Source organism: Triturus cristatus, chromosome 1_2 (assembly GCF_964204655.1).
Source record: "Triturus cristatus chromosome 1_2, aTriCri1.1, whole genome shotgun sequence".
In the NCBI taxonomy this organism is placed as follows: domain Eukaryota; kingdom Metazoa; phylum Chordata; class Amphibia; order Caudata; family Salamandridae; genus Triturus; species Triturus cristatus.
The window spans coordinates 107,273,608-107,299,486 of NC_140580.1; the positions used below are offsets into that span (position 1 = coordinate 107,273,608).

Sequence of the window (25,879 nt, forward strand, 5' to 3'; positions counted from 1 at the left end):
CTACGAAAGGCTTTGAGAAGTGGGATACGATTGGTATCAGCACGGTAGGGGATCTCAAGACGTTCGACATGCTGAAAACTGAATATCAGTTGAATGATAGGGAATACTATCGGTATGCTCAGGTTCATCATGCCCTGTGCTCCGTGTTTCCGGACGCGGCGGCTATTCCGGAGAATTCCCCGTTGGAGGACAGGGTCTTGGACGGCCATGTGCCGGATAGCACCATTTCGCTGATTTACAAGAAGCTTATTAATGATCGGGTGGGTTTGCTGGCTTCATTGCGGGAGACTTGGATTGCCGACGGTTTGGAGCTGGACGACGAGGATTGGGTGTCAGCGGTGGCCTCCCCGAAAGAGGTGGCTATCCCGGCCCGATTGCGGTTCGTCCAGCTTAAAATACTCCACAGAGTGTACGTCACGGGGCCTGGTTTGATGCGTATGGGATATTCGGTGGATGGGTTGTGTAAGCGAGGCTGTGGGCTACTGGGGAGTTTCCTCCATATCCTGTGGGAATGTCCGGAGGTGACTCGGTTTTGGTACAGAGTGCATGCTGTGTTAGAAGAAGTCACGCATGTGGCCTTGTTGCCGGAGGCACGGCGATGTCTGTTGAATGTCTGGGAGCCTACTGATTACAATGCGACGCAGACGCAGTGGGTGACTCTGGGCTATATGGTAGCGAAGCGTGACATTGCACAATTGTGGGGCTCCCAGAGGCCGCCCACGGTCAGCGAGTGGAAGGAACACATGGACTGGTGTATGTTCAGAGAGAAAACGGTGTACGTGGCGAGAGGCAAGCCTGGCAAGTGGAGTAAGGTGTGGGGTCCTTGGAACTCCTATCGCGGGGATATATGTGCCCCGCCTCCCACGCGTGCGATGGATGCCGCGCTGTCGCCCTAGCCCGCGCATTCCTGTACGCTCCTGCGACATGCGAGTTAGGTTTCTTCAGCCTTGCCCCACTCCCCCTCTGTTTACCCGGGTTGGTTTACTCCCTCGACACGATGGGCACATGCTACTGCTCTAAAATTCCTTGCCTTGTGTGTTTGTTGTTTTTCGTTTCTTAAAAATATGAAACCTTTGTTTGTTCATGGACTGCAACTGCGGCCGACGGCAAGGATTTACACTCCAGTGACCCCCTTTTATGGCTTCATCGACGTGAATGTTCCAGTTGTACCTATTTAGCGGCCGGCCTATTGGTTGTAGGCCCATACTTGTATTTCTCTGAAATTGTAATAAAGGTTTTTTAAAAAAAAAAAAAAAAAAAAAAAAAAAAAAAATTGGGGACTACAGGACTACCAGAATGAACTGTTAGAAGACATTTGGAACATGGAGTCAGGAACAAAGGCGCCTTGGCAATGCTTGACTTTTTCAAATTTGTATGCAGAACAGGCTTAAAGGGAAAAGGGACATGTGTGTCCAGAAACTTACCATCCATAACCCTGTTCTGAACATGCAATAACTGGTGGTAAAGGTGATTTGTGGTTTTCAGATATGAGTTCGCGTGTGCCTGAAAAGAAATCAGAATAGATGGGTGAAAGGAAATTATCCAGTACATAAGTCAACATGTCTCATTCTTTCTGTAACATTACTAGTTCATGCAACCACTCAAATATTGGAAAATGCTGGTCATGACCAATAGATTTTAGCTTCCTCTGGGCAATCTCATGGTGTCAGGCAAGGTCCCATCTTCATTTATGTGAAGAGATTTCCCGCACACTTCTAAAGCCTTAATTCTGAGTCCCAATTCAGGATTTGCATAGCGCTTTCAAGTCAGCACTCAGGATGTGGAGGTTGGAGGTAAAAGCCCCAACATCTGTAATATTTCCAAACAGACTTCACCACACACAAAAAACTGGTGAAATGTGTCTTAGACTAGAAGAACCATAATTTCATGTACCAACTCATGGTCTTCTAATTCCATCAATTTTATTACCTTTTTTTAGCATTGTGCAATAGGACATGAACGTGTTTTTAGACTGCAATATTGATTATCAGTGAGAGTAAAGATGCCCCTATAAAAAGACCTGAAAGTTCAGAGACACATTTTGAATATAGCTTGATATATGGCAAGGTCCTACTAAGTTTGTGCCTGGATGAGAATATGGGTCTAATGTATTTTATTATATTTTATTTGAGCTTTATACTTGGTGAAAAAGTCAATCAGAAAAACTTTCCAACTGCTTTATGCTTAGGATGATCAGGAATATTTTAGTTCAAGTACTGAATGCTTCCTGACACATAAGTGCATGAGTAAGCGAAGCAAAAGGTGAATGAAGTAGACATTTCATGGCAATACTTGATGTTGTATTTTTAGTTGAATAGATTTGTTAAGCATTTATAGCTTGCTCAGCTCATAAACAAGATTTATTTGGAATTATACAATTATTAAAAAGCAATACAATATTAGATCACAGATGCTTGAGGCTAAAATTCAGCATACACAGAGTACAGTATAATTTGATTGTAAATTACAGACATGTAACGCATAAAAGTGGGCATACAAATTCATCTAAATCATTAAAAATGGGACCTTCTAATATCAGCCATATTGATATCTTAAATTGTGTTAATACCAATATCCCCCAAAGTTCATATATCTGGGTTCTGCCCCTCCTAAATAATAACCAGAGATAACCCCAACGACATGGAGGGAAAGGAGATAAAAACCTATGGTGACATAGTGAGAGACGCTGTTCAAGTTACTCAAAAAGAAAGGTACCCCTCACCCCATTAAGCTTTAAAAATGCTAAACATACTAAATTATCCTCAATGTTTCAACCTCTTTCAAAGTCTGTTTTGAAGCAAGGGACCATGACCCAGATGTACAAAGTAAATAGCGTTTCTTAACAGGGCGAATCGCTATTTTGGCCAGTTAAGAAATGCTAAATGGCCTTTTCGGATGTACAAAGGGCCAAAAACAGTCCCAATTTACGATTTCTACACTGTAGAAATCGCAAATTGTGACCGCGATTTAGGAATCGCAGATAGGGATTGCCTATTTGCGATTCTTAAAGCACATGTACAAAGCATTCCCTAAATACGAATGGGACATTTAGGAAGTGCAATTACCATCGACTTCAAGTTGATGGTAACCATGTGCAAAATAAAAAAAATCATTTGTTTATTGTGACATGAAGCGCACATATTTGTTCTGACATGTGCACTAGGAAATTCGGGATGCCTGCTGGAGGCCCTCTGATGCTGATGATGGAGTGCAGGGCTCACCTTTGGACTGGCGAGGACTGTGAGGTTGGGGCAGGAGCTTGTGCTGAGCTTGTAAAACTCTGCTCCGCTGGCAGTAGATGGAGCTGTCTCAACTCCGCTCTCCAAGCGGAGCGCTGGAGTTGCAAAACTCTGCAAACTCCGCCAGTGGAACGAAGTATACCGCCCATGCTTACATTTGACCATATGAGGCAGATTGCCTTTGTAGGAAAATGGGTTATTCTGTAGTGAGACTGGTTTGGCTTCACTATGTAATACCTTCATGTTACCCCAAACCCCACTAATAGATCCCTAGCTCAGCCCTGGTAGTGTGGCACAGAGCAGTCAGGCTTTACTAGAGGAATTTGTGTTAAGCATTTCAGAGTACCAATATGGAAGATAAGTAATTGAGATGATTTGAAAAAATCTAACACCAATTATCAAAAATAAAGCTGATTTTTATATAAATTTAGACATCAAAACAAAGACAATCGAATGAGTGTAACCGGAGTTATGGATTTTGAAAGGAAAAATAAATGAGAGCGTTTCACTTTTGCGAAACTTTAACGTTGGGTTCAAAGGGGAAAAGCACTAGTGTCAATTGGTCACTTGCGGGTCGAGTTCAGTGGAAACCACTGGGTGGTAAGGTGATGCAGGTCCCAGGACCAGGGTCCAACAGTCAGTTGAATTTTAACCGGCTCATAGGGCCAGGGTGCAGATTTGCCCTGGCTGTCCCTTGTGCTGATATGGGAGCCGCGGGTATTGTGGTTTTATCACTTAGACAATGCTGGTGAGTAAAGAGGAGCAAAAACTCAGCAACGGGCCACTGCGGGGTTCCTTCAAGACACATTATCGAACAAAGGTAGTGGTAGCTGGACTGGCCGACTGGCCACCAACAAGCCTTGGCAGCGGCAAGCTCAGCCTTGGGTTATTTCAACATCCTGGGGTAAACAGTAGCCACCTGATACTTGCTGGAGGTCAGGACTATGTTTTCCACAATGCACTGGACCATTTACTATGAGGTGATCCCTCAACTGGTCCGATTGCCAGCAGTCTTTTGGTTCCAGGAGCTTGCTTGACTGGTGGGCTGCTAGGGACTAGTACCTCTAGTCTAAAAGAGTTCTGGTTTTGCCTTTCAAAGATTCCTCTTTCCCTTGGAACTGGTCTCTGGTCCAGGGCAAGTCGCAGTCATGCAGTTGCAGGGCGGTTGCCACAGGTGCAGGGTATCCCGCCTTTGTTTTGTGCAGGTTCTGAAGTTGCAGACTCAGGTCTCGTCTTAGTCCTTGTTTGCAAGTCCATCAGATCTGAAGTTCTGATGGCTGGGGAGCTCCTTAAATCCTAAATTTAGGGGTGTTTGGGATGTGGGTGCTGGTAGCCAATGGGCTACTAGCCCCAGCGGCGAATCCGCTCCTGAGGTGACCACTTCCTATGGAAGGTGGCATCTTTTCTACCCACATACACCGTGAGAACAGTGGCAGGGTATACGATGCTGCACCAATTACTTGTGTTCTTGTACAATATCTAATACATATTAGTTATTTCAACCAGTAGTGGTCCAACAAATGCCCACCTCCCGAAACCAGCCATCAATTTGGTTTCAAATATAAAACAGATATACAGAAAGAAGGGAGAGGCAATGCTATAATGACCAAAGAGTTAATCTCTTTCATTCATCACAGACGATGACAGAATAAATGATTTCTGTAGCCGGAAATGTTCTTAGTCTTTTTTTATTTCAGCTTTGTATGTATAGCAGCAAAACAGCCAACGCGTTTCACCCTTTCAGGCTTCTTCAGGGCAACTATAATGTTTCGCAGAGTCTTCGGCTCGGAGTTTCACGATACTCATTCTAGACACTTTCAAATTTTAGGATATGCACTTTTATAGTTTAGTATCGGAGTTACTTTAGGTACATATTCTGGTCCACGTTCCTCTTTCCAATTCAGCGGGTCCTACTACCACACCAATAAGTGAATGCGCTCAATCGCCCAATCTTTCAAAATCAAAAAGTTGTCCTTCTATGTGTTTGAGTCCACACCCATGGTAAGTCCAAGGACCTCGAGTAATAGACAATAATGGCGGCACTTAATCGCTACCCCTATTCAGCGTGGAGACTCCTCCGGAAGAGGAGTCTCCACACTGAATAGAGGTAGCGATTAAGTGCTGCCATTACTTTCTATTACTCAAGGTCCTTGGACTTACCATGGGTGTGGACTCAAACACATAGAAGGACAACTTTTTGATGTTGAAAGATTGGGCGATTGAGCGCATTCACTTATTGGTGTGGTAGTAGGACCCGCTGAATTGGAAAGAGGAACGTGGACCAGAATATGTACCTACAGTAACTCCGATACTAAACTATAAAATTGTATATCCTAAAATTTGAAAGTGTCTAGAATGAGTATCGGGAAACTCCGAGCCGAAGACTCTGCGTAACATTATAGTTGCCCTGAAAAAGCCTGAAAGGGTGAAACGCGTTGGCTGTTTTGCTGCTATACATACAAAACTGAAATAAAAAAAGACTAAGAACATTTCCGGCTACAGAAATCATTTATTCTGTCATCGTCTGTGATGAATGAAAGAGATTAACTCTTTGGTCATTATAGCATTGCCTCTCCCTTCTTTCTATATATCTTTTCTACCCAGAAGCCTCTAATCTGCCACTTTTAAAAATGTCAGAACCCTTCTTCAGCTGTACAGAGCAGGTAGCCCACCTTGGGGGTGTGGCTAGCCTTCTGGAGATGTAAGTCTCCTGACTACCTAATTTACCTACCTACCTGGGTTGCAAACGTGCCTGGTGCAGGGGGTGGCTTTATTCCTCTTCTGGTAGGAAGCCTGGTTGCATATCAGAGGCGGTGGGAGCTTTGAAGCTCACCGCCTTGATGTTCCACTTCACTAGCCTTACTGTGAGGGAGGGAGGGGATACCTCCCGCCAAGGCAGGCCTTTGTTTCTGACTCCTGGGAGTGTTTAGACCTCCTGGCAGGGGGTTAGATTCCCATCTTGGCTGCAGCAGCTGCAGGCTGTCAGCCATGACACAGGAAAGGCTAGGGCAACCAGGTGGGCCACCTCTAAGGTAGTCACCGGGGTGCATGTCACATTAAATCAGACTTTGGGAAAAAGTCAGGTTTGATGAGACAAGTTGCTTGATTCCAAATATGACATTTTCCAGTGGGACCATAATGGAGCTGGCAACCTGGGGGTGCCCAGGTGCCACCCCATGTTATCCTATTGCCCTCTGAACACTTATAATAACCCCTAATGGAAGGAGGCTACTATAGGGAAATGTAAGCTTGCACTTATATGTCCACACCTTTAAAATATTACACCCTGCATGCTGAGCTCAGGAGGCCTACCTTAGGGGTGACTGACATATATTAAAAATAGTGCTGTGACCTTGCCACTCATGGTGAGGGAAAAGTCACGTCTGAGCAGTTAGCACTGCTCCTGCACTCTGCAATGGACGACCTGCTGTCATCTCTTTACTCGGGTCACTCAGGGTGGCACAATCAGTGCTGCAGGCCTTGGTGACCCCTTTTTACTCCCATGGTCTGGATACCACTGGGACTATTTACCATGGACTTAGGGTGTTATAGTCCTCGACAACTGGGGTTACCAATTCACATTCATCATATTTTAGGGAGAGAGCTTTGGAACTGGACATGATTAGCAGGTCTCAGTGCACTTTCAGAGTCCAACCTATCAACATTAGGGAAATAAGCGTGGGGTGACCACACAAAAAGGGCACTTTCCTACAGCCTTCCCAGCAGACTTCGCAGTCACTCGGATGAATGACTCGTTTGCACAGAAGCTGAAGCTGGCACATGCATGGCTCATGAGGCTATTATCGACGTCATTTCTCGATGTATTACACACAGCAGGCTGGCACGATGTCAGCTGCAGCTGACTGGGGCTCATTAGCTGACACAACATTAATTAGATGCCAGAACTTCCTGGAGTCTTTAGCTCTTTTATTGTCAAGCTATCTTGGCCATTTGGTTTCTGCCCTTTTCCTATGTTTTTTTACCTATAACTTCCTCCTGTAAAGGGTTCTTAATGATTGAATTATATCTTTAGTGAGCAGGCTAAACAGAAACAAGAGTCCGAGCCCCCCGAAGGTAACGAGCTGTTACATAGCCCTCCAAAGCCTCAGGCATTAAATGTATGGTCACCTTTTATACCTTTGTTGAGACTCTCTTAATAATTATGTTCGCAATCGATCTGTGTAAATAACATTTCTATGGGGAAGTCCTAACAACCCAGATCCCAGTATATAATGTTTACAGGAGTTAATAACCAAGTCACTTACGAGCCCTTTGGGGACACACTCGGACATTAGAAATTAATTTCAGGCCTTTACTATCACAGGGGAACTCGAATGTGTCAGAGAATCTGTGACTGGGAACTCGAATGTGTCAGAGAATCTGTGACAATCCTTCCTAGCTGGTGGCCTTAATAATCCACCAATGGTCTCTGTGACAATCCTTCCTAGCTGGTGGCCTTAATAATCCACCAATGGTCTCTGTGACAATCCTTCCTAGCTGGTGGCCTTAATAATCCACCAATGGTCTCTGTGACAACCCTTCCTATCTTAAACCCTTACCCAGGGCAGGTGTAACAATGTTGCCATCATACATGAAGTGTTATTTACTCAGTTTGGCAATGAAGCTATATTAGCTTCCTCGTTAGGTACCCAGTATCCCCTTGTGCTTACACCCCATATGATTGCTGAGTTTTACTTTGTTGGACAGCACACTCTGGCTTTAGCAATCAACCGCAGAATCAATGTGACAGACTTTCTAGCCCCAGGCTTTACTAATCTAAACCAGTCTGAGACAGAGGTTCTTAGCCTTCCGCCTTACAGATCTATCTCCGAGTCTCTGGGGCAAATTGAATATAAATCATTCAATTGAGAGGTTTCCTAATAAATTCTTAGTTTGACAATTGGGACAACCGTTTTCCATTGCTCTGAGAATCCAAACATAATAGACAGGTTAGATGACAATGTGTTAGGAAAATAACTGGGCTTTTCGGAAGCAGCCTGAAAACTCTGTTGTCTATTCTTACCACACCTCCTCGGTGATGTGACACTTACTTGCTCTGTAACGATGAGGGATTTTCTCTGAGCTGGAAGCTTTGTGGCCACTGCAGAAAGAACATTATGCTTCCGTTTCTCCAATGGAGATTCAAATGCTGCAAAATATTAATTTAGCCTTTAGCACCACAGCCCGAATTTTGCAATACATATAGATTTTTCGTATTATTCCATTTTACCCTTTGCTAAAAATTGTTAGGCCTTTGCTTATCGTGTGCAAACACTGCTGTTTGATCCCGTTTTCCCAGCATGCATCTCACCATTCCAACCCCATGACTAACTCTGCGTTTCTTGACTCTTTGTTAGGCTGCATCACTAGCAATCTGCTGCATTGATGATGAGATCTCACAATGGAGTGCAAATGAGCATTGGTAGGCTTGTCCCTGTCTTAGCACGAAGGCAGAAATGCAATAAGGAGATAATGGGAAATGAATATCGTTTTCGAGAACATAAATAAAGGCAGCTCTCATAAAGGGAGGAACTCTGTACGAAAGTAGAGATTGCTAATCACACCTCTTATTCATGCAGTAGCCACTCAGATAGTTAAGTAGGTTGATGCGTCTAATTTGTGAATTTGGTTAACAGGGGCAGACATTCAAATTTTGGCCGCTCAACACAGCCTTACGTACATCTGATGTGGCTGCAAGGAGAGCTATGTATTTGGATAATGCAGCCAACTGCAGTCCTCCGAAAGAAAATGCAGATAGAAATGCCCATTAGATAAATGGTTTTATTATTGTTCATAATATCACTATATAAGCCCCTACATTCAAGCGAGTTTGTGATTAGAAGTTGTCAGTTCCACCTCCCAAATATAGTACATTGTAAGTCTGGGCAGTGAACTCCGCTACGCTTGTGGCGTTTGTATAGATTTCCGCACTCAGCGTCACGTGGAGCTCGTGGAGTTTTATTCCCTCACTCTCGTTCGTCAGCGTCAAGTTGGCGAGCGCAAGCGTGGAAAATCAACTTCCCGGCGAGATTTCTCAATGCATGCAGTCAGTTTTCTCATTGCGAGCGAGTGGTCACGTATGATCGCAACCGCTCGCGTTGAGATGCCGCTTGAGTAAAAATCTACTTGAGCGGCAGAGAGGAAGCAGCGCCCACTTGCGCTGTGCATGGTGCCGTTCGCGATGATTGCACAGTGCAGACAAGCACCTGGCACTGAAAATCACAGGGAACAGCATTAATCCAATGCACACTGCCGCTTGCGGAGCTCCGCGTAGCGTGGCGATGTTTTTTTTGCCGAACTCCGCCCAGGATTGGTACATTGCTCTTAGTCATGTTTGAAAGTAGTGGCGGGTGAAATGTTCAGCCAAGGTGAAATGTAACATACATCTGCAAGGCATACCATTCCACAGCCCTGCAGTGAAACACTCCGATTTTTACAGTTTGTGGTATTTCCCACAAATGCGGCATGGGATGTCGAACAGGACAATTTTCTATCTGCTAATATGCCAACTATGTGACGTCATGCTCATGGTAATGAATGGAACAGGCCACTACACTGTGAGATTGCCGGGCTTTATTAGGGTGTGGGCACCTGCTGCCCTCACCCAGTGTTAACAGCAGAATCAATGTTGGGCACTGACAGGTGTGCAGCAATTGCTTTCTAGAGCCTTCAAAAATGCATGGAAATCCCTGTTCTCCAGAAGGTATGGTCAGTGTCAGGACACAGAATGAGAGGGTGGAGATACCCGCTAACAAGGCAGTGGCGGCACCTCCGCTAAGGCGCGTCGCCCCACTACTGCTGTGCAGCAGTAAAAGAACGGAAAAATAAAATAATAATGGGATGTTGTTATCATTTTATTCTTCCCTGCTGCTGCCGCATGAGGGCAGGGCTGCTCTGCTTCCGGAGCAGGGGAGGCGTGGTGGGCACACTAAAGTGCAGATGGTGCTTTGACCGGGTTTCTCGGGCCGTCAAAACAGTCATGCGCACTTTAGGAAGTTTTCCATGCTGGCTGGACTACAGCCTGCAGACTGCATGGAGAACAGGCCCAGACCCCTGGTCCACGTCTGAGGGCTGAACCGTGGCCCTCAGACCAATCACAGCGCTGCATTGCAGGTTGTGATTGGTTTAGGGGAGCCAATCGCAATGCTGCAATGCAGCATTGTGTTCGTCTCAGGCTAGCATGGCTGCTTCCTGTTCGGTGGAGACGAGACGACATGGGACAGAGTGGCGAGGAGGTAAGTGAATATTTCAGTTTTTTACAATTATACCGTCTTACCCCTCGTACCACCACCCCAGATCCGTGCTGGTCGCCACTGTAAAAGGGCATTGTGCAGCTACCCAGAATCTGCCCAAAATGAGTGGAGAGGCAGGGGGAAAGGGTAAGCAAAGAGTAAAGGGCAGAGATACGGAAGGTGACAAGTAAAGGGTGAGAAAGAAAGCATGCACTCACTCACCATGCTTGAGTTCCTGGTACTGACTTCTGTAGGTCTCTAAAGTGTTTATTTCTCCCCTGGAGGCCTGGCGCTGTAGCTGTCCTTCCCTCACCAAAGTCTTGTAGAGGTTTTTCTGCTCCTGCAGTTTCTCGGCCTGCACCTGGAGATCTTCATTCAATCTAATGAGGGTCAGACAGAGAGGAGGAGAGAGACATCCTTATGAATCACGTTTATGGTGTGAAAGGAGCATGGGAGAAGGTGTTAGACATTGTTTGCATCCTTTAGGAGTCTAGCCACGTGTTGCGTCAGTGTATCTGGGATGGGAGGGCAATTAGACTGCGCTGATTGGAGCTGGTGCTGCGATGGTGAAAACCAGCATGCTGGAGAAAGCCTGCTCTCTGCCCTGACTGATTGCTAGAAGGCCAGACAGTGTTAAATGCGGGTTTTAATTGCTATATTGGAAAAAGAAGGCTGCATATACTGTCCTAAGGAGGTTCAGATAATGTTGTTGCTAGTAGCATGCAAATAAAGACCAGGCAACCACAAAAAACATTGTTGCAAATAGGTTACTCCCATTGAGTCCACAAGAGTTTTTAGTTTTTGATCACCCGGAGGTGGAGTGGGGCAGATTAAATTGAATTGGAGTAGAGCGGATTGGAGTGGGCAGATTGTTTTGGATTGGAGTGGGGCAGATTTGAGTGGGGCAGATTGGAGTGGGCAGATTGCTTTGGATTGGAGTTGGGCAGATTGCTTTGGATCGGAGTGGGGCAGATTGCTTTGGATTGGAGTGGGGCAGACTGTTTTGGATTGAAGTGGGGCAGATTGTAGTGGGACATACTGTTTTGGATTGGAGTGGGGCAGAGTGGAGTGGGGCAGATTTTCTGGGATTGGAGTGGGGTGAACTGAAGTTGGGCAGATTGGAGTGTGGTGGGTTGGGAGGATTGGAGTGTGGTGAATTGGAGTGGATTGGATTGGGGTGAATGCTTTGGATTGAAGTGGGGTGGACTGGAATTGTCTGTGGTGGACTGGATTGAGTGGGCAGATTGGTGTTGGGGTGAGGGGGGTGGGTTGGCGTGGATTGAAGTGGGGTGTACTGCACGATTATGTGTTAAAATATCGTTTCAGAAATTACACATAAGAAAGAAACAACGTAGCTTTACAATAAAATATTCCTCATCTTTTGAGAACAGGCGCCCACAAGCAAATAAAAAAGAAAACTTGAGTGCAAAGGGAGAAAAGAAAACTAGGCAAAATTAAATAAAGTTAGCTATAGAAAATGAATGTTTGCAATTTTGTTTGTCCTGCTGGGCGCGTTTTTGCCAGTCACTCGCCTTCTAAGCAGAATAAAATAGTACCTCAATCATGTCAGGAGCAGCGGACGGGCACCGCTTAAGTTGTATCAATCAGTGCTTAGATCCGGTGCTTAATTTGAGCCAGTGGTTTCCGGTGCTCGGCACCAGCACTTAATTGTGAGCCCCTGCACTTATGACAGTCTGCACAGGGTGGCACTGTCAGTTGAATTTAGAGATAAGGACAACAGCTGTTTATTAATTCAATATACAATAAAAAATGACTAATACCTACCACCCAGACCCTTTTTATAGCTTTGAGTGTCTAGAATAGTCACACTTTTAAGAGTGTGATGATTAGTAGTGTGTTGATGGTGACATTGGCAGCTCTGGCAGAGGAAACGGGTGGTGCACGCCGCAGTGGCCTCCTGATGAGGGCCCTGGCACTTCTTTTTTTTTTTTTACAAATTTAGCACTCCTTAGTTCCTGCTCCACAGCGAGAAATGGAATTATCTTAAGCCTGCCTTGACAAATTACGAGCCTGTAAAGAAGAGTGCCACGCAAGCCAACAAATGGTAAGCAAAGGGCGGGCTCCAAGTCCCTTATGTTAACAGCGCCTCGCAAGAAAGGCGCAAGCACTGGCGCATGCTCTCGCAAGCTCTACTCTAAAAAAAAATGCTTACAAGGACACAGTCAGGATCCAACTTCTGTAATCTTCTGTACTTCCTAGTCAGCTCCCTCCTCCTAAACATGATGTGGAGATTGTCAGCATGTCCATTCTAGGGTACTGTAAGTTAACTCAGTGATTTGATAGTCTGCTGCAGAACTCAGGCCCCATTTCACAAGGCGCTGACTTTGAAAACGGGAAGTGCTCTAATGCTTAATTGTTCCTACGCTTCTAACACATTTCTGACAATCATGAGATTTGGGAATGGTCTCAGGTTTGTCGCATATTTAACTGAGAGCTTGCTCCAGTGTGTAGAGTTGGCACATGCAGAATTTAAAAATTACAAAAATTGGAAAATTAGAAATATGTAAATGTAATTCATTTGTGCATTCGCATATGTTTTTCCTGGAGAGGTAAATATTTTTGCCCAGTGATTAGTCCCTTCCCCACTCCTGCATTAAATAATGAAGTGTTTACCATACCATCTTAGAATTGCACCTAACTCTGCCATATCACTAAACATAATTTTACATATTCACAAATGGACTTGGCATTGCTAAACTCTCTTCAGTATTGATTCTGCAAATCAGGGGTCACATTAGACAATAAGTGCATTTTCATTGTTTGCTCCGGGCGTACCTTTAAAATGGTGTGCCCGGCGCAAACAATAAAAATGCGCCCTATTCCGATGAATTTGAGGCCTCCAGGGCAGCCATGAACTCGTGCTGCCCTAGGAGCAGCGCATTCAGGTGAAAAACGGAATGGCTGCTTTAGAGCCACTCCATGTTTTCACAGTGTAGGCAGTGTTAGAAGTGGGGGGGAACGGAAGGGCACGGCGTGCCCCTACTTTTAAAAATTATGCTAGTCCGTTCCCCTACTTCTTGATTTTAAAAAAGCGTCCCGGGACTGCCCTAATTCAGGCCCGGATCTAGTAAGGCTTGAAGGCAGGCGCGAAACGCCATGGGGCTCAAAGTGCTTCAAAGCCCGGGCGCGCACACACAGACAGTTTCAGAGATTAACGCAGCCGTACCGGAGTACTTCACAGGTCTTTAAAAGACCATTTACATGTTAACGAGGCTTTGTTTATTTTTTCACCCCTTCATCTCCAACAGGGGCATGGCGAAAGGCGACAAATCCTTTCTTTGGCCGCGGTAACCTTTGCCTACTGTCCTGCTGCGTGGATATTCTTTTTCTATGCAGCGCAGGAGAAAAGAAGTTTGTTTATTTTGATTCACCTTTCCCAACCCCTGCAGCTGCTTTCACTCAGTGGGGCAGAAGGGTGTTCGGTGGGGATAGGATGTGGCATTATGGCCAGAGCTACCAAATTTGGAACTGGGGAACCTGGTTCAGCCTTCATGCCTTGTCCATCAGACTACTCCTGAGGGAGCACCCATGATAGACTTTAGAAGGCCCCACTAGACCTTAGAAGCCCTGGTCTCTTAGCACCAGCAGGTGAACCCTACCGGTGGCCAGTTGGGTAAACTTGAAGCCCTGTCCACCACAATTCATTCCCAGGTTCACCACCAGTCTTGCGGGCAGGTCTACAAAGCAGCACACCCTAGAGCAGCAGTGGCTTTGTCACGCAGTAGTTTTCCTGCAATAATAAAAGTCTCCCACACAACCCCCACGGTTTTTGACGCATTCATAGATTGACAAGGACTTGTAATCCTGGGAAAGCGGCAAAATCTTGCGCTACCCCAGAGGAGGCATAACTAGGAGAAATATCTTTATTTCTCCTTGCTTTTTCCTCTTTCAAACTGTGCTTTATTCTGCAGCCCACATAGAAAGATGAAAAAGCCTCTAAGATTGTTTTTGTACAGGAAGGTGCCCCTTCCTGCACAAAAACAATCCTGCATGCAAAGGAGGCACCCTTGCACCCTTGCACCATGGGGCAAGTGTGCCTGCGTTGAAGCTAGGCTGTTGAAATGGCGCCAGTGCAGGGGGAAAAGACCGGAATGCACCATATTGGATAAATACGGCACATTCCCGCCCTTTCCCTGTGACGCAGGGCAGCGCAGCAAAGTAACTTGCTGTGCTGCCCTGCCCCACCATTCCCATAAATATGTCCCTAAGCTCACAAATAGTAAATTGACCACACTAATTATCTGTGTAAGAGCATGTATTGATAAACACAATAAGCCACTGACCTTTTTCTTGGACCTTGTTGAGTTGCCAAGCACAGCAGCAGATCTAATCTTAGATGCCTTACTTGCATGCTTAGAGAGACACGGTTTTACTGATGAGTATTTAAAAAGTAATTTGGTTCAGCTTGTAACAGATGGTGCTTCCAATATGATAGGTAGGAAATCTGGTGTGGCAACTCTTCTGAAACTGAAATATCCACAGTTGAGTGTATGGCACTGTGCTAACCACAAGCTGGAGCTTGCTGTGGGTGATGTTTGTAAAGAAGTCGCAGGCATTAATCAGCTCAAATTTTTTTTGATAAACTATATACCACCTACCATGCCGCTCCGAAAAATCAGAGAGAGCTTGGGGAATGTGCTCTGGAGGTAGAAGTAAGACTTCTGGCAATTGGAAAGGTGCTAGATGTACGTTGGGTGTCCTCAAGTGAAAGATCTGCGAGAGCTGTTTGGAATAACTACAAAGCACTTAGTAAACATTTCATGGAATCTTCCGAAGACTCAACGAGGAGTGACATTGAGCAGAGGAAATATGCTGGTTTAAACCGTTTATTAACCTCCCTGGTGTTTGTTGAAAATATGGGCATTTTATATGATGCTCTCATAGAATTGGGTGACCTATCCAGAAGGCTGCAGCGGCGTGATATGACCATATATGAGGCCGATCGTTCAATACAGATGCAGATTTTAGTGTTTGAATCAATGGCTGATGCACCTGGGCCCTTTGTTTGCTACAACTGCATTAGATGCTGCTGAACGGATGCAGTTTGCTGGTGTAGGACTGCAACAGAACAAAGGCTGTGTTAGCATCAATAGGGCACAGTTCTTTAGGAGCTTAGCAAATAACCTGCGAAAAAGGATGACAATGTCTAATGCATCAAATGTTTCTAGATGCACAACCACAAACAATGATGAAATCGAATACAAAGAGTTAGTACATAGAATGAAACTCCTACAACCAGTTTATTGGCCAGATCCAGTAGACATCTTATACGGTGAGGGAGAATTACAAAACCTTTGTAGCAGGTTGCATGTATTTGAGACCAGGCAGTACATCCTTGGTTTCAGAGAGTACAAACAAAATAAAAATTGCATCTCTGAAAGCCTGAAACCATTAATGCACATTATAAACACCTTTTGTACCTCAACTGCTTAATGTGAACGGGGCTTTAGTGTAATGAATGATGTGCTCACACCACTGCGGAACAGAATATCAATCAATCGTCTGTCTTCTACAATGTTCATAAATATTGTGGGGCCACCTGTCATAGAATTTAAACCTGAATTTTATGTTCAGAAATGGTTAGAAAAAGGGAGGAGAAGTACAGATGAAAGAAACTGCATGGCTCGGAGACAAATGGCTTATGATTCCACTTATAAGCGTATTTGGAATATTCTGTGATTGGAAACATGTCCCACATTGTAAATGAATTAAATATAAACAACTTATATATTAAACCTCAAATAAACATGTTTATTGATTCTTTGAATTAAATAACGTTATAAGCTGTAACTGGTCAGTGAAATGCCAAACGTTCAAAAATTGGTATGTTTTGCTATTTCTAGCCACACCTCCAACTCCGCCCACTAATCCAAACCTTGGGTTAGTCCCGCCCCCTGAGTCTCCGCCCACAGTTCCCCTACTTTTTTCCCCACTTCGACCACTGAGTGTAGGTGGCAACCCGCCTGCACTTATGAAGGGGATTAGAGATCCCCTTGCAGGCAGGTGCATTCAGTGACTGTACCGCCTGTGAGGGGATGTCTGGGGGGTCCATTGGACCTCCTTTCCCCTGCCAGAGGGCTGCCATCAAGAGGCGCACTGACAGTGCCCCACCTTGTAGGGGGTGCACTATCAGTGCGCCTCCTGAGGGCTTCTTTGCCTCTGCGCCCCCGTCTGTAATACGGGGCAGGTGCAAAGGGATTCCCTCATTTGCATGGGGCACCCCCCATGCAAATGACGGAATGCGCGCTTAAGACAGCGCTGGTGCTTTAAGTGTGCCAGCACTATCGTCATTACAGAAGGGGCCGCACAAGTGGCTGCAGCCTCTTCTGTAATACCAAAGTTCCCCAGGGTCGCACGAAGCGGTTGCAAACGTCCGTTGCGCCCCCAGGGCAATTTCTTTAATACAGCCACAGATTGGGATTTTTTTTTTTTTAAAGTGACTATTTTGTACACACAAGAACAACCTGTGAATTAGGTCACGTGTGTTTAACATGCAAGTTACTGGGCTAAATCTGGCGGAGGGCAACATTTGTCTTTTGCCCTCCAAAAAACAACAGAATATCCTTAAATTGGGCTGTGGGTCTGCAATCTCAACTCCTGCCGAGACAGCAAGAGAACATTCTTTTTGCGACTTGCTTCCTACACATTTAAAACATATCAATATTATAATGCGCCGCCTAGTGGGAGGGAGTGGGAAGGTCAGGCCTGAACAAATGATAGGCCCTCTGGGAGTTCATGCACTCTATCATTTCCGGTTTGATTTTGGCTGAACTACGTCTCCCTTTCAGCAAAACCTGACCCCTGGGAGACCCCTGCTGAGCATCCCCAGAACAGATGTTACACAGGGTAGAGAAGGAGGCATCGCTCCTCTAAAAATAGCTTGCTCAGAGAGCCCAGGCACTGCTTGCAAGAGAGGGGTCAGAAGTCCAGCACGTCACTCGGAGAGATGACCACTGACCTCCACAACTCCCGCATGCACGCCATCTCTGATATTTTAGGGATGAAGACTGACTTAATATGAATCACCTGCAGACTCCTTTATCTGATGGTCAACCTCCCAAGTCAACAGTATTCATCGTAAAAAAACAGGCCCATGTAGCCCTGCTCACTGTGAGCGAGCCACAACTGACCTTGATAAAGTCAGGAATCTGTCATTCTGAGATCTCGCCTACGCCTATATGGCAGCCTGTTGTCAAAAGACCTATTGTGTGCAATACCAATACTAACAGTAGATTCTGAGTCAGCCCCATCGTGCATTATTGGCTGACTTACTAGTCAGTCTCATTTACTTGCTTTTTATTCAGTCGCTTTCCTGCCTTTTCTTTTGCGTGGCCCTCCCTGGCGCATAGCTTCTCTGACATCCTTTTGAATGGAGTACTCATATCCTTCCTCTGCTTACATTCAGGCAGGGAACTACTTTTATGCTTTCAGCACTCCAACTTTCTTACTCTCACCATTTCCCCGGTGTGCTGCTTTCCCCTTTATATATCCTACCATACTCTCTATATTGCTAACCCATCCCTCAGTTCTTATTTTGTTTCCTACACCCCTCCCTGTCTGTCTTTTTATTGTGTAGACTCTTCCCTCCTCTACTGCTCCTTGCATCATTTCATACCTCTTTTACTATTCAGATCTTCCAAACAAGCCTTTCTAAACCCTTCCCTCTGACTCTTCCCCCTTCACCTACCCTTTACTCGTCCCAAACAGCCGCGGCCCGTGGAGGGAGTTCCGTGGGGCGGTAAGGCGGGGCGGGGGAGGGGCAGGGTGGGGCGTTCTAAGAACCGGAATATGGATAATTGCAGGTAAGTAAACAATTAAATAAAGAAAACGAATTTCGTAGCGCGCGCTGCATCCCATTTTGCGATGCAGCGCGCGCTACGAAATTCGTTTTGTTTATTTAATTGTTTACTTACCTGCAATTATCCATATTCCGGTTTTTAGAACCCCCCACCCTGCCTCTCCCCCGCCCCGCCTTACCGCCCCACGGAACTCCCTCCACGGGCCGCGGCTGATCCCAAACCTCGTTCTACTGCTATGAGCTCCAAAAAAAAAAAAAAAAACTTTCTAGACCTTTCCCTCTTCCATCCAGCCACTATCCTTTTCAATGCAACTAACAGACTAACATGTCCACCTCTCTAATGTATTTCATATGTCCCTATACTAATTCATCACTAATCCTTTTTGAGTTCCGGAGTAGTGCTACTCACCGAAAAAGCGCTTTGAAGTCTAGTAGGGTTAATAAGTGCTATGTAAATTCGATTACAATTAGACTCTCTGTGGCTTCTTTGCTGCTCCCCAGCGCCTATGGTCACCAATGCTCATCATTGGCTAGCTCCACAGTACATAACCTAACGTGCTCTTGGCACCCTGAGAAAGATTGTTCACATGCTAACTGGAGGGGTCTGGAAGCAAACCCCATTGGTGTCGCAGGGAGGACCCTCTTCTTCCCAATCCAGTAGCAGAGCATCCCTCAAACCTTTCCCAGGCTTGCCTACCCTTTGATGACATCGTCCTTCCGCTGTACTGTTTCTTGTAGGACTGCGGTATTATTCTGCAAAGCTCTGTGGGACTTGTGTAGGTCTGCAACTTCTTCGCTCAGGCGCATGGACTCCTCTTCCGAGTGCAACAGTCTACATAGGGCACAGGGATTGGAAGGTCATATGAATGTAATTAAAGAAATGATAGCCAATCGCGTACAGTAATTAAAAAGATGTATAGCAAAGGTCACACAGAGGCCTAGTATGGTGCATGAGAGTCTTCCACTAGCAAAGGTCACACAGAGGCCCAGTATGGTGCATGAGAGTCTTCCACTAGCAAAGGTCACACAGAGGCCTAGTATGGTGCATGAAAGTCTTCCACTAGCAAAGGACACACAGAGGCAGAGTATGGTGCATGAGAGTCTTCCACTAGCAAAGGTCACACAGAGGCCCAGTATGGTGCATGAGAGTCTTCCACTAGCAAAGGTCAAACAGAGGCCTAGTAGGGTGCATGAGAGTATTCCACTAGCAACGGTCACACAGAGGCCTAGTACGGTGCATGAGAGTCTTCCACTAGCAAAGGACACACAGAGGCAGAGTATGGTGCATGAGAGTCTTCCACTAGCAAAGGTCACACAGAGGCCTAGTATGATGCATGAGAGTCTTCCACTAGCAAAGGTCACACAGAGGCCTAGTAGGGTGCATGACAGTCTTCCACTAGCAAAGGTCACACAGAGGCCTAGTAGGGTGCATGAGAGTCTTCCACTAGCAAAGGTCACACAGAGGCCTAGTATGGTGCATGAGAGTCGTCCACTAGTAAAGGTCACACAGAGAACTAGTATGGTGCATGAGAGTCTTTCACTAGTAAAGGTCCCACAGAGGCCTAGTATGATTCATGAGAGTCTTCCACTAGCAAAGGTCACACAGAGGCCTAGTAGGGTGCATGAGAGTCTTCCACTAGCAATGGTCACACAGAGGCCTAGTAGGGTGCATGAGAGTCTTCCACTAGCAAAGGACACACAGAGGCAGAGTATGGTGCATGAGAGTCTTCCACTAGCAAAGGTCACACAGAGGCCTAGTATAGTGCAGGAGAGTCTTCCACTAGTAAAGGTCACACAGAGGCCTAGTATGATGCATGAGTCTTCCACTAGCAAAGGTCACACAGAGGTCTAGTAAGGTGCATGAAAGTCTTCCACTAGCAAAGGAAACACAGAGGCAGAGTATGGTGCATGAGTCTTCCACTAGCAAAGGACACACAGAGGCAGAGTATGGTGCATGAGAGTCTTCCACTAGCAAAGGACACACAGAGGCCTAGTATAGTGCGTGAGAGTCTTTCACTAGTAAAGGTCACACAGAGGCCTAGTATGGTGCATGAGAGTCTTCCACTAGTAAAGGTCACACAGAGGCCTAGTATGGTGCATGAGAGTCGTCCACTAGTAAAGGTCACACAGAGAACTAGTATGGTGCATGAGAGTCTTTCACTAGTAAAGGTCACACAGAGGCCTAGTATGATTCATGAGAGCCTTCCACTAGCAAAGGTCACACAGAGGCCTAGTAGGGTGCATGAGAGTCTTCCACTAGCAAAGGACACACAGAGGCAGAGTATGGTGCATGAGAGTCTTCCACTAGCAAAGGTCACACAGAGGCCTAGTATAGTGCAGGAGAGTCTTCCACTAGTAAAGGTCACACAGAGGCCTAGTATGATGCATGAGAGTCTTCCACTAGCAAAGGTCACACAGAGGTCTAGTAAGGTGCATGAAAGTCTTCCACTAGCAAAGGAAACACAGAGGCAGAGTATGGTGCATGAGTCTTCCACTAGCAAAGGACACACAGAGGCAGAGTATGGTGCATGAGAGTCTTCCACTAGCAAAGGTCACACAGAGGCCTAGTATAGTGCGTGAGAGTCTTTCACTAGTAAAGGTCACACAGAGGCCTAGTATGATGCATGAGAGTCTTCCACTAGCAAAGGTCACACAGAGGCCTAGTATGGTGCATGAGAGTCTTTCACTAGTAAAGGTCACACAGAGGCCTAGTATGATGCGTGAGAGTCTTCCACTAGCAAAGGTCACACAGAGGCCTAGTAGGGTGCATGAGAGTCTTCCACTAGCAAAGGTCACACAGAGGCCCAGTATGGTGCATGACAGTCTTCCACTAAAAAAGGTCACACAGAGGCCCAGTATGGTGCATGACAATCTTCCACTAACAAAGGGCACACAGAGGCCTAGTAGGGTGCATGAGAGTCTTCCACTCTTAGGTCACCTGCACCGGACCTGTTGTGACAGTGTTTCGTGAACTACAAGAAATGTGCCTGGTGGGCTCAGCAGTGCTGGGATAGATCAGGAACCAGCTGGATTCAAGTACCAAGCAGCAGTTCTGGAGCTGTAATTGGATTCTGGACAGGCCCAAAGAATTCATCTGTTGGGCCAAGCTACAGACTCAAAAACCCACTCAGCACCACCCACGCAAACAGTGTCCTTTTGACGTCGGAAGCTACATAGGGCTCTTATTTTCTACTCCTGAAATGCCGGCTCATGACGCTGGACCAAACAATCTGCTCTCTTTTGTGTCCATGTTTGTCATGGCTGGGAACAGTGGGGGAAGGGGTCAAATCAACATCAATGGAACATCAGACTTGGCCTCTATCCCTGGCAGTCCATCAAGAAAAACAAGTAAACCCCCTGCAATGTAACTTTACAGGTTGCTACCGAGATTCTAATGTGCTTGTAAATTTTTCAGCGTCTGGGTCTATATAAGATAAATAGATCTATGCATCCTCTGTAGACACATCAGGTATACATTTATATGTGTGTAAGAACGCTGATAGTAATCATTTATATTGCAGGTAACACTATTTTGAACACTTAATAGTGTTTATTACTAAACCTAGAACCCAGTATATTATCCGTATAAAACTAAGGCTTGCGATAAAAACCTGTATGGTTTTAAATTTACACATTGCTGGTTAAGTGAGGAAAGTGAACACAGGCAGATAACACACCAAGCTAATTTATCTGGATTGTAACTCGTAGATACCACAAGGGACTTGCCACCAAAAGCATTACACCATAGAGCAGTCAAATATCATATGATCTATTACCTACACTCACACAGTATGTTTGCGAAAGGCACTATGAGCTATTTTATGATGCTGCAATGATGTGGTCAGAAAGTGCACACAAATGTATCTACCAAATCTATTGGTCAACTGGGTTAGTTTACGATTACTAAATCCTAAGGAGTGCACATAGATTTCTGCAGCAAGCGGCCTAACCCTCTATTCTGGTCTAAAATGCAGGCTCTTTGTGGCCAAATATGTTTGCCTACAGAGCTTTGCTACCACATTTTCCAAGTTGGCAGTTTCTTTGGGAGCAGAGTTTGTAAAAAAATTAAAACTATGCGTAAGCTGGCTCATTCACTGTGCTACTCACGGCTCATCCCCTGTGACTGCATCTCGTGACTCCATCCCATTCTGCCTCCACTCCCAATTTCAGGGCTCCGAGAGCAGTATTCTCTTCCATCAGCAATGTCTGTTAGTCTAGTCTCCCTGGTAGCCTCCTTGCACCTGGAAAATCTCACAACATGGTACACTTTCATACACTTCATAAATGTGGGCTCTGAAATACCCCTCTTTTCTAAAGCTTTCCATGCCTCTGGAGCTGAAAGCACTTTTCCTCCCCATCCTTAGCCTCCTGCCAGTGTACACTATTAGCATTACTGCCACCTCTCAGTACACAAACGGCTGTCCGTGCTGCACAGTCGATGGCCATTCTGACCTAGCTCCTTCTACCTTTTCTGTTTTTTGACAGATACTTATGTCGCCATTGGGAAAGAAGTTGTTGCTTTGAATGGGTGGAGCGTGTTCTCCCATTCCAGTCTTTCACACTTATACTGCTGTTATCATGGTGGAGCGGTTCTTACAGTGGTTTTTAGACTGGAGGCACATTTTATAGTTCCCCTTGCTCTAGTAGCTGGCAGTGGGCCTGGAGTGGATCCTTGCTCCTCTCTTACCTTCCAAACGCTCGGCCAGGAGTCCTCGTGAGGGTCAGCTGTTGGTCTGGGAGTAGAGAAGTGAAGGCTGGAATTTTAGGGTCTCCTGGCTTTGGCCGTTTAGACCTCTTGACGTAGTTGCTCTAGGGTTGCCTAAAATGAGCATTTGGCTTCCTTCCAGGCTTCATGCAAGAAGAGAACACTTATGCCTAAGATTTGAGTTGCATCTAGTTTTGGAATTCCTGCAGGATGGGTTCCGTCTGGGGTGGCACCTTCGGCCAAGTGGGTATAATGCCGGCAGTCAAACACTTCAGGGAATCTTAAAATGCCCTCAAGGCCTTGGAGTACTTTAAATCCAGACATGCTTCCTAACTGGCTTCACATCAGCTGGGTGGTGAGCAGACATAGGCTTCTTGTGACTGGATCGCCGTAGGCAAGAATATTCCAGGATCGCATGACTCTCCAGATAAGGCTGTAGTTTATTCCTAAAATTATATCTAAACTTGAAATGGAGGAGATCATGCTTTTGCTCTTTGATTCCACCCTTCTTCTTTACGGAGGTGATTCTGTATTTCTTGGATGTGGTTAGAGCTACTTCTTGTTATCCGGATATAACAGTCGTTTCCATAGACGGACATCTAGTTCATCAACCTTGGACCATAAATAAAGGGCAAGGGGGTCAGATTTAAAACCATCACAAATGAGGCCTGGTCTGGAGGAGAGGTCCCTGGGGGAGTTTGGTGTCCTTTGACAGAGGCTAAGGCTGCTTCTAGGTCTTGGGTTTAGTACATCTCTTCCCTGATGGATACCTGCAGGGCAGTCACTTGGGCTTAGTCGTCCGCTTTTGTCGGCCATTATAGGCTGGAGGAGGGAGATTAAAGTGATGAGAAATGTTGGCACCAGGGGTTGGTTTCTGTCTGACGTGTTTAAGGTAGTTGTTGATAAATGAATTGGGAGTTCTGCAAGTCTTGAGACTTAATTGCTCTCTGTTCAGTGGCATTGCAGCCAGTGCGTGGCTACTTGGGCAGATCCTTGAGCAGTAAGGTCTGAAATGAGGTGGGAGCTGATGAGGTGATGGTTTAATTGCTTAGCAGTAATCTTATCCCTCCTGTCCCTTTCCTCATCGCGGTACCAATGCCCGCATCCCTTCCTTTCCCGAGTTACAGTCAGCCTCAACAGTTTAACTCATTGTCATAACAAGAGAAGGCCTGGGTCGTGTCTCTATATGAACAACGTGGAGGGAACAGGTTGTATTTGCAGCGCGGTGATGGCCTTGGGAACAGTTAACATACCATGTATTAGGTACTGGAAGGAAGAAAAGGAATCGGAGTAATGAGATTATTTGCAAGTTATCGAAGCATTAGCAGGTCAGGGCTCTTGTACTATGCTGTGCTGCTGCCAGTGCTTGTTTCTGTATTGCCTGGAACCACATGTATATAGGTGCACTGGGAAGAGACTCAGAGTTTGGATGAGCTGTAGCTCTAACATGGACAACTTTTTCAAGAGGCCTGGACAGGCCAAATTTATGCTTTGGAAGGCCATATATGAGGTTTTGCAGGCTAGATACTATATGTATGGGTATTGCTCATTGTGCTTTTCGTAAAAATGTAAAACCATCAATTATATAGATATATCTTCATTTCCAGTTCTTAATGCAGTACATTCTGCACATCCTCCCTTCCTATTTAATAAAAAGAACTGGACAGAGTACTAACCATGCTATGTATTAGCGACCTAAATCTATACTTGACAGTAAGTTATATTCAACTACACACTCAATTATATCAGACATGCAGTGCCGTTTCAGATCCATAGGAAGGCAAGTGCTGTAGGAAGTGTGGACAGAATGCTTACGAAGCTTGAACAGGCTAAATATGAAGTGTGCCCAGGCTGTATATGAAGTTTCAGAAGGTCACATATCAGGTGTGCAAAGGGGGTGTCTGAACTTGAATCGATTGTGCATGAGGTTTTGAAGGACCACATAAAAATCCTAAGCAGGCAGCTGATGGAGGACTGTGGACACACTGTATATGGCAAAGTTATATATTAGGTTGGGACAGGCTGTATAGAATAATGGATAGGTGCATGTGAACTGTGGATGGGTGCCTGTACGTGAGGTTTGGGAAGACTACATATGAACCACAAACAGGCTAAATATTTGAAGGCGTCAGCCGAAACGCGTCGGTCTTTTCATTACTTTTCAATTGGTTTGTACCTAGAGAAAATTTGGTATTCACTTAATAAAACACCTGGCTGCCGAGGATTTGTACGTGCTGCTGTATGGTGGTACGGGAGGAGAACGCAATGGGAGAATATGAATATATATATATATATATATATATATATATATATATATATATATAAATAATCGCTCCACTACACCAGAAGAAAGCGTATCACTCGCTGGCGGGTGCTGTTAGCACGGTGGTGCTCCGTGTAAAATATGCAGCTCGCAGGGTCCCTTGCTCCGTCCGGAGAAAAAGGCAACAGCACTCGCGGGTTCAGTTTTTTAGGGCCAGTTTAATTCCTTAGCGCTTCACAGACGCGTTTCGGGGGTTTCCCTTCGTCAGTGTGTTAACGATCTACAGAGCGCGGCGCCATTTTTATATACAAATTTACATATTTCCGAAAGTTGCGAGCAAGGAAGGACTTGCACACCCTTGTGTATTACTTGGGCGCCATCTTTGAATGTGCAGGACGCAACGTTAAACATACATTATTTACATTCAATTCATATATATCCTCAATATTGCCATCCTGGACATTATTAATGTCCAGGATGGCAATATTGAGGATGTATACTTATGCGAGAAAAAAATATCTGTTAAACAACATGTATGTTATCGATATATATGAATTGAATGTAAATAATGTATGTTTAACGTTGCGTCCTGCACATTCAAAGATGGCGCCCAAGTAATAT

The 25,879-nt window shown here is 45.4% G+C and overlaps 1 protein-coding gene across 2 annotated transcripts in view; it reads right to left on the bottom strand.

Moving 5' to 3' along the window:
- LOC146866908 (uncharacterized) overlaps window positions 1-25,879 on the bottom strand; it is a 783,565-nt gene that overhangs the window by 686,543 nt on the left and 71,143 nt on the right. For both annotated transcript variants that reach the window (XM_085603053.1, XM_085603047.1), the window contains exons 6-9: window positions 18,988-19,122; window positions 10,694-10,851; window positions 8,291-8,388; window positions 1,425-1,503 (exon numbers count right to left, since the gene is read on the bottom strand). In XM_085603053.1, coding sequence (XP_085459179.1) covers window positions 1,425-1,503; window positions 8,291-8,388; window positions 10,694-10,851; window positions 18,988-19,122 — 470 coding nt within the window. The remainder of the gene's footprint in view (window positions 1-1,424; window positions 1,504-8,290; window positions 8,389-10,693; window positions 10,852-18,987; window positions 19,123-25,879) is intronic.